This window comes from Myripristis murdjan, chromosome 5 (assembly GCF_902150065.1).
Source record: "Myripristis murdjan chromosome 5, fMyrMur1.1, whole genome shotgun sequence".
Taxonomy (NCBI): domain Eukaryota; kingdom Metazoa; phylum Chordata; class Actinopteri; order Holocentriformes; family Holocentridae; genus Myripristis; species Myripristis murdjan.
The window spans coordinates 16194447-16208263 of record NC_043984.1 but is presented as its reverse complement, the minus strand read 5'-3'; the positions used below and the strand labels follow the sequence as shown (position 1 = coordinate 16208263).

General features: G+C 40.3%; 1 protein-coding gene across 1 annotated transcript in view; it reads left to right on the top strand.

The window, feature by feature from the left end:
* Positions 1 to 321: 321 nt before the first annotated feature.
* The window catches only part of LOC115359551 (guanine nucleotide-binding protein G(i) subunit alpha-2), a 54789-nt gene continuing 41293 nt past the window's right edge, over positions 322 to 13817 (top strand). Inside the window, exon 1 of the mRNA XM_030052093.1 lies at positions 322 to 1066. Within this exon, the coding sequence (XP_029907953.1) occupies positions 949 to 1066 (118 nt within the window). The 5' untranslated portion in view covers positions 322 to 948. The remainder of the gene's footprint in view (positions 1067 to 13817) is intronic.

The window sequence follows — 13817 nt, the reverse complement described above, 5'->3', positions numbered from 1 at the left end:
TCTGTAGGAGAAAAACTCATTCCTGTCTCCATTAGGGGGCACTGTTCACCAGCTCTGATTCAAGTTGGCACCAAAATGTGCCATTACCTGTGACATTAAGCACTTTAGCAGCTAATGGCGTGCACTGCATCAATTTTACCTCTGCTGGATTAACAGCACGTCGCTCCAGCAGCAGGCCTACACTGACAGGTCAGCTGTACAGTGCTATTTTACATGTCAAAGCCTCCATCCCCGTAATGCAGCGGAATGAGGCTGGCACAGCGCCCACTGCAGTCCGCACACCACTCGCACAACAATCACGCCTCAGTGGCTCTCCTGTAATTGGTTCCACGGAGCCTGTTTTGACAGACAGGAGCGGTCCGTGAGAGCTGGAGCTCACCTGTTTAATTGGACTATCGCGACAAGTTGCCCAAGTGACGTCAGTAGGACTGGTCAACTGGTCCAAATTGTCGAGGAATACGCATACCAGAGGGTTTTCCTGCGTGTTGACAGAGCGCCGGACAGGACTGCAGTCGCATGATCCAGGGACATTTTCACCAGCGCCACAAGTGAATGAGTCCTCGGAGGAGAGCTGACTAGAAGCACCTCAGTCTTTGAATGGATGCAGGACAGAGGGCTGTAACTAAAACGAAATGGACCACCGGTAACAAACGGTGCCAACGCAGCCTGAGATTTGGTGTTAAGATCAAATGAGTGTCAGGGACTGGCTTCTGCCGCGCGCTTCTGCTTGAACACAGGAGGACATCTGACTTTTTACGCGTGGGTAAAAACTCTGGAACCACATTCGCCAACAGAATTCACAGGGTCTCTGTTCACAGTCAGGTCGACCAGAGCAGTTTGATCTCAAGACTAGGGTTGTAAAAGCAGCACTGCACCTTATTCCTGGCTGTCACCCTGAAGCCGTCATCATTGAAGCCTAGTGGTCGGTGCTCCCCTGCCTTCAGAGCCATGGGTTGTACGGTGAGCGCTGAGGATAAAGCGGCCGCGGAGAGGTCAAAGATGATTGACAAAAACCTCCGGGAGGACGGAGAGAAGGCGGCCAGAGAAGTGAAATTGCTTTTACTAGGTAGGTGATTGTGTGCTGTTTATTCTCCGTCGGATTACTCGTGGAAATTGGTTTGTTTGATGCCGCAGAACAAACTAAATCCCTCTGCAGTTTAAGTGTAAATCCGATGATCCTCCTAGAACAACATTATTCTAAAATGTCCTAATCAGCCTCAGTGTTAACCAATCAGCTCAGCGGCCGTGGCGCGCATTTCACTGGCGCTGCTGACGGCTGCTGATGCTGCTGAGGTGAAATGAAAAAGCAAGCATTTCATCACTGTTAAGGGATTAAGTTTTGATTAGTATACTGTTCTTATGCACTTGACTGAGGGCCACATCTGCCTCCAAAACAAACCATAGGCATGGGGTCATTAAACCATTCTGTGGGGTTTCTGCGTAGGTAAGAAATGCCCTAAAATTTCCAGTAGGTCTCACCATAAGACGCAGGCCTACAGCTGTGGATCAATCATCCACATTCCATTAGCTGAGACTGGTGGGAGTCTTCAAGTACCCCGGGTTGAATTCAACTGGGCATCCTCACACCTCTGTTAAAACGGCTGTGGCTGAGGCCTGTGGTGTAGTGTTGGGGTGTGTTCACATGTCACAAGTGTGCACAGACACGAATGGAGGTCAGATGTCAAAGTGCTGGACAGTTTCTCAATGCCCTGAGCTTAATCCAGTCTCTAAAAGCTGTGGCCTCTCGCTCAAAGATTCAGAGATTAATAAGCCTGGTCTGTGTGTAAACATCAGCCTGTTTACACACAGAAAAACAGACATCCCGGTAAACAAATGTCTGTGTTTCTATTGGAAACAATGAAAACAACAATGCTTATCAAAATATATTCCTGCAGTCACGATTGATGAAACTCTGAGCTGGAAAAACACACATACATGCTTTCCCCTCCTTCTACTGTTGTGTCTTTGAATTCACACACACACACACACACACACACACACACGCACACACACACACACACACACACACACACACACATCCTCCCACTCACTACCATGTCTCACTTCCCCTCTTATCCAATTCAGTTGTCTTTGTTTGCCATTGTCTTGTTTTTATTTGACCAAGAATGTCTTCTTTCTTTTTTATGTAACTACCAGAACTTAAGTGTACAATCTAAAATGCAGAATACTGTCGTGTGTGTGTGTGTGTGTGTGTGTGTGTGTGTGTGTGTGTGTGTGTGTGTGTGTGTGTGTGTGTGTCTGGGGTGGAGGCGGGGGTGTGGAGGCTGACTGTTGTTCCCCTCCTGTGACAAGCTGTTAGAAATGGACTGAATCCGCTGTTCGGGCACACTCAGACACCACAACACGCTTAGAAAGGCTTATTATTTCTCATGTTATTATAATAATACCTTTTTTCGAGCGCAAATCCCTTCAGCATGGATGGGGATTTAGCCACTGTGTGCTTTCTGAAGACCAAAATTGTTGTACGCTCCTAGTTTGACTTGCACGGTAGATGTCAAACACCTTGTCATGAAATACAATCTCCCCTCCTTTAAAGTGGTTCATGAGTTTGTAACAACTGCTCTGTTGGTTAAACCTGCAATCTCCAGGGTTTGATGGCAACTCAGTTTTTCTAAAATTTAGACTTTGGTGTATGTGCAGTGTTTCTGCCCTGTAAGACGCTTTTCATCCATTCTTTGCAGTTTAATCTACTCTTTTACACACACAGACTCTCTGAAATAGTACATGTCTCTTCTACACTGTCTCTGTGTAATGACATGTAACTATGTAACTGTTGCTATAGAAAGACAGCCAGCATAGCAAAGTTAGGCCAGCAGCTAGTTCAGTAAAACCTCTCTTTTGACTGCTTTACAAAATATAGAGAAAGTAGGCCTGTATCCAGAGTTCCAGGGATTAGATCAACCAATATTTTGAGGTTAGGTTTACGCAGGGGACAGAAGATAGTGCAGCTAGAAGATAGTGTAACATGCTTATGCCTCAGATAGTATTAAACAGACAGTTTTTCTTTTGTAGAGACACTGTGCAGGATAGATACTCAGACATCGATGCATATAGGCCATCTGGGCATTTTAGAAGCTCATTTAACTGCTGCCAGGCTTTCTTCATGCCCACCAACATAACCAAGTTATTAATTTACATTCTGCACTGATGCCATTTGGGGACAGCAAAATATGTCAAATCCATTTATAAACAAAGTATACATTTAGGTGTGGTGCTCCAATAATCTAAAAATGGTTTGGATGGAGGGCTGGTTATGAATATGTAACCAACTAGGGTGATTGATTCTTGTTTTTCTTACTTTACATCTATATGCTAATTCTAGAAATTGTTGAATGAAAGCTATATTGATTAAAATATATGCCATGACAACAGCATGGATTTCCTCTGTTGTATCTCAGAGTCTGCCTTTCTGGCTGTCTCTCTCTCCAGGCATGAGTTTTCTTGGCCCATTTCAACGTTGAATCCAAGAGACACAATTTATTAATGTGACCTGACATCTTGAAGTCAGTCGAGCACTTGAACTCCATGCTGTGTTATGGACAGTAGATCATGTTAAAATCAGACATCTGGACTGACCCGTCCAACAAATGGTCACAAGGAACAAAAATATGTACCAATGTGCGGGGGGAAAAAAGCACAAGAGAGGAGCACAAAAAGCTTCTGTGCAGTGCTTTGAGAAGGATTTGGATTAGCCAAGTCTGACTGTTTGTTCTATGACGCTAAGACCAGACTTGGCCCACTGCACTTGCTTACCAAATATATCCTACAAAGTGTCAAAGGGATTAAATCACAGATCCGGACTAAACATGAGTGAAAATGATATATTGAAGCTGTGATATAGAATACAATGTAGACTCATTTTGGGGTCTCTGAGGATATTTCACAAAGGGACCTACATTTTTGAGAAACATTTCCTCAGTTCTTATAAAGTTTAGAATATCTTACAATTGATCAAGAGTTGTGATTCATTTGTAAATAATGTGGTAATCGAGGACGTTGTGAAAGACATCCCATCGTTGCCAAGCATTTGAGCTCCACACTTGCCATACTGATACTTAATTTCTGTGGTGAAATTATATATAATACTCCAACAAGGCATGTCAGTGTAGAACTGAAGGATGGCAAAAAATGTAGTCACTAAAATGGACAAAATATGACAATGTCCTCAGGCTAGTTCCAAGTGCTTATTAAATGGGGACGATGGAAATTCTGAAGAATGAAGTACAGGAGGCTCAGGAGGCTCTGGCCTGGTGACTTTTTACTTTAAGGTTGACCTGAAGACGTACTGTAGAGTGGACTGCATTGTGGATGTATTTGTTTTGTTCATACAGGACGATACCAAATTGTCCTGGCACGGGAAAAGACCAGTCATTTGATGGCGGCCACTGAGGCACGAAAGGAGTATGTCAAACATTTTTAATGGATTTGCGGCATTTGGCCGAGTCTGCTGTTTTTCATCACGAGTTGTCAGGGGAACTAAAGGCCTGTTCCCTTTTTTTCTTGCAGAATAAGGAAAATGAGTCATTGCCCACATATGTAGTCCAGGACAAACAGTGAAATTTCAATCAGACTGCTTCCTATGTGTCCTTACTCGAGCTGCTGATGTATTAAACCTCATGTAAAGGATTAGTGAGGACAACTGATGGACACTCAAAAACAGATATGAGGAGGAGAGCAAAGGTCACCTGTCCTCTGAAAGGCTGGGATGATATATGAAATGTAAGTTTAAATGTAGCGGGTAGAGGGTAAGTGGACAGTGTCCCCCAGAGACTCTTTTCTTACCACTTTCAGGGTTCACAAACAGCAGCAGTTCTGAGAAAATGTTCATTGCACCACACTCAAGAGCTCAGCGTGTAACCCTCTAACTGCTTGGCACGTCCTTATCAGAGCTCGGACTGGGAACAAAAACTCATGTTGCACAAACCTACGCCTCAGCAGCTCTTGAAGGGAGGATCATCAGGGCTTGAGATCTCATACCTCCTAATAAATTGTTCGAAGACAACAATAATGCTTATTTACTTATATTTAATGATGGATTTTCACAGGGGTTCTTATAAATTGCAATCTTTTGAATACTGGGTTCTTAGAAGGATTGGGAATCAGCATCAGAATCAATAACATCCTATTAAGCCCATCCCTGATGACAAACAAATTAAAATTGTGAGTCAGTAAGCAGAGTGGAATGTGTTCTGTGTGTTCTGCATGGCTTTTAAGAGTATTAGTTGATTTTTGGTCTTGCTAAAAGTCAATTTGTGTTGAGCTGCTGGTGTGGCGCTACAGTCACTCCCTCAACAACAAGCCGGCAGGCCTAACCGGGGCGTACCTGGAGGTATCCCCTGCTGCACCAATTATCCTAATAAAGAGGGAATTCAGCAGCAGTGACTGTAAACTACTGCTTGATTTTGAAAAGTGAACCTTCTGTAGCACCCTATTAACTTTGCCTGCAGAGTATAGTGGATTTTTGCACTGAAAGATGATTGACAAGTTTTTGCCCCTTAGACTTGTATTGAGTTGTAGCTCAATACATGCTCGCACTGCGCTTCCAGTATTGTGCATTGAATGGATCAAGGCAAAAATGTAACCTGCATTGCTCAACATTGCCTGTAACTGGTATAAAGGGAATAGAGTTCAAAAAACATGAACCTAACCTTTAAGTCTATGCATTTTTTATAAACTAGTTTCATCCACTCTAAAGGGTTTATACACTCATGTTCCAAGATGTTGGGGAACAAAACATACATTTCTATTGGTCCTTGTTTGCTTTGCTCTGCTGGTGCTTGTGTTTGTCACCGTGGTTTGACTTAAACTAAGCTAGAATGAAGATGCAGGGATGTCAAACTCAATTGCTAAGGAGGCCGTATTAAAAAATCACAACCAACTTGAGGGCCAAACATGGCCTGATGTGTTTGTTGAACGTTTTGGACTGCGAAACATTACGAGAAACATTCCTCCACAAAATGTTTTTTTTTTTCTTTTTTTTTTTTTTTTAAACAAAACAAGGATTTGTAAAAACGGAGTGGAAAAAAACATGGAAACAAAAACAACCAGATACCTGATATTTTGCTACAGTCATAAAAGCTTTTACCCACAAATCCTACTAGAAATAAAATTCATATTTTTATGTTAAACCAAATGAGTCATTTGGTCAAAATATGCCCAAGTATTTCAAAAGTCAAACATCAAAGTAGCAGGTTGACTTGTGATTACAAAAAACAGATGCAAAATAACAAAACAACATACATAACACATACAGAAACAACTATAACTGTCTCATAATGTCTCATAAGGTTATATTATTTCATTTCAGGTGTTTTGTGGACATTGCAGTGCATGTTGGGGTTTGTAGTATCCCTTTTGTAGGCAATATGGAACCGGGCCAATATTAATAAAAAATCAAAAGTCATCTCACCTTGAGTGGGCCTTGAGTTTGCCCAGTGCACTCTACATTTTTTGTATATACATTGGCATGCAGGTTTAATTGAAAATGCAGTTGTGTAAGAGGAGGCCAGCTGGCAGAGTGAAAGTGCTGCTGAAAAAGTGGAAACATTTGATTGGAATCGCATGAGTGAACTCACTAGTAGGTAGTCAACCATCTAATCAAACTTAATGAAGCGGTCACAAGGTGTGCTGTAGGATGGATTTGCCACAAGACTGATATCTTCTACTGGCCATCATTTTGTAGTCCACTGATTCTTGAGAATTTGGATAAATCATGTCCCACTAAGAAAAATCCTATTTCTGCTGGAAATTTACAACATTTTAATGAATAAAAAGAATCAAGGGCATAATCAGGGGGTCCTTTGCACATTTGTAAGGTTCTTTTATAGGTTTATTTTTAATTTGTATTAATTTAATGATTATATGTTGGCCCATGCCCTACAAAACCAGTAGTCCTCGGATAGGAGATAATCATTTCAACTTGATTAAAACAACAAAAAGTAATAATTTCATTGAATAATATCTTTACCACATGAAAGAGTACAGCATAATATGTATTAAAAACTACAAACGATGGGTTTTGAACAATATTTACTATTATTTTGTGGTTGCTCAAAATGTGTCCCAGATATTCGTCACCACCGTCAGATATATATTTAAAAAATAATAATAAAAAAACTACACGGTCAATTACATTCCTGAGGACCCCTTTTCAAACCTTCAGCTCTACTGCATGCTTCAAGACCACTCAGGCTCCTGGAAGTTTTCTATTTTCTCTTAAATCTCTTCATATTTTTGGACACTGCTACTGTCACAACCATAAATTGTCAACACTGTCACTTCTGTATAAAAAATATTAAATTAGATTATGGAATAAATGTATACTTTTTAAGAAGAGGTCTGATGTAGGTAGCAACAGGGCGAAAACAAGTTGGCTAATGTGAACAACTCATGGTTATCATGTGAAAGAGCAGGTTTTTGTCACCACCATCAGATTTTCTGTCTGACGGTGATGACTGAAGTCTGAAAAATGCTTATAACAGTGCTCAGGATTGTTATTTTTTGTACCAAATAGTTAAATAAAGTTGTTAAGCAAGAAGCCATTGACTTGAGTGGTATAAATTTTGGAAATGTATGTTTTAATGAGGCCATTGTCACCACCGTCAGATTAGTGTCACCACCGTCAGAGGCAGTTATATTGGTTTTAAATGAATATGCTTACAATATGTTTCTTGCTGGTGCTGTTGAGTTATTAATGTAATAGTCTCTTGAATACAAAAATATGTTTTTCAAATTAAAAAAAAAAAAAAACATTACGGTGACGGTGTTGACAAAAACAAAGTAGCCTAATAACTGGAAAAACCTATTTTATGAAAAAAATGCAAAATGAGGAGGTTGCACCGGTACATTGCTGAACAGCCAAGACCTTGGCCTATAACGATATACCTTCACATTTTGTAATTTAACACACTTTTTTTTTTCAAAATTAAAGCCTGTTTTATCCAAATTCTCAAGAATCAGTGAGTCGTAGTTTATGTAACAAACAGGAAGAACATGAATTGTTGCCAGCCAGTCTAACTTGTACAGTTTCAGATCCTGTCTGTGTGGGTAACAGCACAGTGTGGCGGCATCTGCTCGTTTTCTGAATGAATCTATTGCTGTTTCTTCTATTATTGTAGCATATCCTTTTTGGTAAAAAGAACTGAAGGACACGTCTTATTTTTTAGGCTGCTTATTTGACAGTCACAATAGAGAGAGACACCCAGATAGCAAAATGTGATTGAAACAATGTTGAAATGTGGTCAGGTAGAAATATTGAATCCACGTTGAAGCCCGACATTGAAATTATACAAAAAGTGTCCTCTGGGTTTTACATTGAATCAGTGTTGGACTTTCAACCACAGCTGACACTGTATCAATGTTGCTTCAACCATCATCAAATGGGAATCTACATTAAAATTTTAGTTGATTATACACTGAAACAATGTTACTGAATCGATATGGATTCGACCATCATCTGATAGTAATCTACTTGTACATTTTAGCTGATCAAAATGAATATGCTAAATGGACTGCATTTTCTGACCACTTAAAGTGCTTTACAGTGTTTGCCTCACATTCACCCATTCACACACAGATGGCAGAGGCTGCCATGCAAGGGGCCTAGCTGTCCATCAGGAGCAGTGAGAGGTTCAGTATCTTGCTCAAGGACACTTTGACACACTCTGGTGGAGCCGGGGATTGAACCGGGAACCCTTCGGTTACAAGACAACCACTCTATCTCCTGAGCCACGCCTCACCCAGAGCCAGCCTGCTGGCTTGATGCCCCCCCAAGACTATTTACAATATAGACTCAACATTGATTCAATGTTGGCCATTCAGTTGTTAAATTCAATCATAATACAATGTTGATTCAAGAATATCTTTTCAACCTTTCGTCTTTTCAGTGGTAGATCCACCATTGATATTTAACCCTAACCAAAAGTCAACATTTTTGACAATAAATTAATGTTGATTCAACAACTTTTGCTTTCTGGGCAGGAAAGGCAGGGGGAGAGAGAGGTTATGACATGCAGCAATGGCCTGAGGTTGGATTCGAACCCAGGACGATTAGGACTCAGTCTTAATAAGTGGCTCACACTCTTATCTGGTCAGCCACCAGGGCACCCTGTCTGCTTGTCTTATCATATGTAATGATTTCTCAAGATTTCTTTCATTTAGAAAATAACATGGTGATGATATGTATATATGTAAATTACAATGAGCAATGAACCTTAAGATAATTTAGGCCTAACCATGGGGATAATTTAATATTCTCTTATAAATTTACCTCTTTAAACTCCCTTCCGATCAGCCCCTTCTGCACTTCATCTGTAATACTCCACCCCATGCAGACGATAATAATAGCTTGCTCCTCAGACATGACTCAGAGAACAGGGCTCGTCAGGGTGAGACTGTCAATCCACAGATGATAACTTGACAGCTGCCCGCAAACTGAAAGAATATACTTATGTGCCGTTAGTCATGTCTGTGGAGAACAGCACTAAGTCTTCAATGGATATGTGTTCAGTTTCTGCTGAGTTGACACATAATTGTGTCCCACGTATGACTGCAAGGCTGATATATTTCTGCTTTGATAGATGATATACCTGCACTGGTAACAAACGTCTGAGGTTCCTGTGTATTTGTGGAAAATGAACAATGTCAGATAATACCCCAGATAAAGATTTTCTCTCATTGTAGCGTCAAAGAGAGATCATTCCTCAGAGTATCGGAGGAGATTCCAGGATTTGGAGGCAGCTCGGCTTGGGTTGGGGCCATGGTTGATAAAGGAGCAGTCCTGTCTTGTCAGGTGTGCGTGTGTGTTTGTGTGTGTGTGTGTGTGTGTGTGTGTGTGTTTGTGTGTGTTCATGTGTGCACACCTATATGAGGCTGAGCGTCTGCTTCAGCTGATACCGTGTGAAGTCAGTTCTAAATATTGCCTGAAGCAGGAATCTGGTTTCTGACACTTAGTAAGAGCGTGAAATTTGATGTTTGTGATAGTGAGAATGGCAGCAATTTTCAGGGTTGTGTGCTGATCATGGTTGTTGCTTAGAACCACTGTTCAAACTTGCCCTCCCTCGTACTTCCTTCTCTACGTCCTTTTCAATTGTAAACCTCGTCAACACTTTACAATTGCTTTCCACATCTAGAAAATGAGTTTTAATGATAAAACGATTTAAATCTTTGCAAGTAATCAGTGCATTAGATCAGTGCATCAGTTTGCATTAAAATAACAGTCATTTGTTCATTGTCATCACCTGCTTGTTCTTATTCTGGGTCACATGGGGCACATCACAGGGCTGACACAGGTAGACAGAAAATCACTCACTTTCACAACTATGGACAGTTTAGAGTCTCCAGTCTACCTGACCTGCATGTCTTTGTACTGTGGGAGGAAACTGGAGCACCTGTAGGAAACTGGCACAAACACATGGAGAACACCTAAATATCCACACAGAAAAGACCAGGAACCTCTTTGTTATGAGGCCACGGTGCAAACCACCGAGCCTCCGTGCAACCCTTGGAAAATTCTGTTGTTCCTTTTTAAGAAAACAAAGAAGTACCCACACACTGGAATGATGTTTCCTTGGTGTTTTATTGCAGCATTTATTCACTTCTATAGGTCTTTGTTAGACACTTTATATTTTAGAACCATCCGGAAATTTGCTGTGACTCAAAAGCCTATGCTGGTTCTACTCATTCAGTTTCTATGAGTCACACATTCAGTCAGTGATGCTTCCTATGTCATCTTAAGGTATGAACAGTTTCCTGCATGCACTTACGTCTGCGCTCCTCAAACAAGAAAGCTGACAGAAAGAAACCTTTTCAAAAATATTTGTGAAAGCACCATATTAGTCATCAAATTCATCTTCATGATTTTTAAGATGTCGATCTTAAAGTCGATCCAGCCAGTTTATTGGATGTTGATCCATTCCAGTTATTGTGTTGTAGCTTGTTTGATCAAATGTGTTTTGAATTATTTCATGCACCTACAAAAAAAAAAAAAAAAAAAAAAAAAAAAAAAAAATGGGCAGTATCATTTTGGAGTTAGTCGATTTTGCATTTGGTGTAGTTTCTGCAGAGTTGCTTCTTTATAGTTTGTCCCTGTAGCACTGATGTCTCTCTGTATGGAGGAAAGTGAATTAGGATGAAACCCTAAGGCTGCAAGTGTGTGATATTGAAGTCAGTTAAACCTCTGATATGCTCTTGCTTGCTCTGCCACTGAAGGAAATTAAATTGCTATTGTCTATGGAGTTCACACCCTCTTCAGATGTCTTAAACAGCCCTGACAAGAAGACTTTTCCATGATGACAGGGAGATTTATCTTTTGACTTTGTGATTTCTGCGGTGATAGTATGGCTGTGGCACAGACTCCAAGTTGTAATGTGATTTTTAAAGGAGCTCTTTTTAATGAACTGACCTACTTATCACAGCCCACAAACCTTCACACTATTATGGAGTCTGTAACAAAGTCTATTCTCATATCTTCTCTCCTCATTTGCTGCAAAAGACAAACCCTCTGCCATCTTTCATTTTCCAATCATATTTCCATTATCACCCCCATTCATAATTTAAGCAGCTGCTAGCCCCTCTTTCCTTCCTCATCTTGTCTCTTGCATTACATCTTCGGTCTTGGCTTCTCCCAAAGGACGGGGAACAGTATTGTGCAAGTGAATGTCACATGAAAGGGTTGCATTTGTGAGCGGCACTGGATCCAAGCTGAGATGTTCGTCTGTTTCATTCATCACATCTACCCATCAGCTTATCAGCTGAAGAAGAAGAAGCTTGGATCTGGGATCGTAAAATGAGAACACAGCACTTCTGTCACCTTCGGTCAGTTTTGTTGGAGGCTTGAGAGCGATGGTGACATAAAGGGTGGAGTGTTATGGAGATGAAACTCAATCACGATTCCCAAGCAAATGTCTGGACAATTCCAGACTAAAATGAAAGGGGTGTATTGGAGTTTCTAATTTAGTATTCAGACTCAAAATACACATATTGTGACTACTGGCAACTAAATAGGAGGATAATGAGCATTGAAAAAGTGCAGGATATTAAAACTTTGACGTGCTGTGACAATTTGGGGTTGGCCGGAACTTCTTTGGGGCATTCAAGGACCATCTGTGCAAAAAAGAGGTTGAGTTAGAATTAAATCATAATGCTGTTTTTATGATTGCAGATTGTATGATTGTTAAAGCCAAGCATCATCATAGGTTCACACAGATACACTTAAATGCAAAAGAGGATGCAAAGAAAAATTTGCAATTATGAACATTATGTGATGTTAATTGCTTTCCACTTTTGTTACATGTTAATATGAGAAACAACCAGATCAAAGCTCCTCTGTGCAACTTTCTGAAGAAGGAAAAACAGCAGTTGTTTGGAAAAAATATCTGATTATTATACTTTAGGTCATGAAAAATAGAAAATAAACGTATTTGAGGCAGCATGCACTACATTTAAGCCTTAAAGCTTCTTTGCGCCACAATTAGGAGATGCACTATTATAAACAAACAACAGGCCCTGCTCTTGTAAGCAGCACAGTGAAACAAGAAGTGCTTGTTTCTTTTTTTCCCAACTTCAAACAGTGCTCTGTGGACCTCTTGAGACAACTTTCAGCTCACTTTCAAAATGGGCAAAAATAGCTGATTGCAGTTGGAGAACGTGTCCAAAAGTGGAACACCTTCGGGGCAGCATGTCATTATTTTTTTTCAGTAAATGAATGTAAGGCAGATGAGTGCTGAGACCTTCACAGGTTACTCCCCTGTCAGTTTTATTCAGTGCGGTGATGTCAATATGGCACCGCTGAGAAGTAAATTACTATAAGACAACGGAAAGTGCATAAAGGCATCATATCCCTTATAAAGTCATTTGGATAGTGCCTGACGGCCGAGAGATTAACATCATGTAATAATAATGAAAAACGTTAACATAGTTGGCTGTCCAAGAATCTGATAGAAAAACTGAAGTTCTCTCGTGGCTTGAGCCATAAAAATTTGATGGGCCAGTAACTGCTCGGTTTAACTTGTTTCCCATCATGCAGCTGGTGGAGAGAGGTGGAGAGAAACTCTGTCCGATGAAATCTGTGCAGTTGTGTCTCCAGACCATCATACAGTGCACTTCACAATGTGCTGGTCAAACCGCACTGACACAACCCATAATAAAAGTTGAATACAGTAACATACTTTATATTTGTTTTTCTATTTGTATGACAGACAGATTATGTCCATATAAGGGCTCCAAAATAAAAGATTAAAGGTTAAAGAGGTCCCAATTCCTTCTCTAATATTTATTTTATATTGCTGCGAAACATCAACAAATTTCACATTCAGGTAAATGTATTCATTCATGTTTCTTGGCAAAAACAAATTTTTAAATCACTGTGTTTGGAGGTGGTAGAGGTCTCTTTGATCGATGGCTGTGAGCCATTGGCAATGGAAGATGATGCAGTCAATCGACCCAATCCTCATGTCCACATGCACATTTAGGCCAATTAAGGCAACAAGAGTCACCTTCTCACAAAATCCTTAGTTAAGTTTGAACAGTATGCCCATATTATATTGATATCATGATAATTTGACTTGATGTCGTCTGGGATTTTGGATATCGTAATGTCATGATATGGTAAGTGTTGTCTTTTCCTGTTTTTAAAGGTTGAATTTCAGTGATGCAAAGTATTAGACTCTTCTAGCAGTTCTAATGTTGTTGTTGTTGTCTTTACCTGCTTGAACATCGAATTCATTTATAATGATTCTTTATCAAAAAAATCTCATTGTGTAAATATTTTGTGAAATCACCAACCAATATTGCTTACG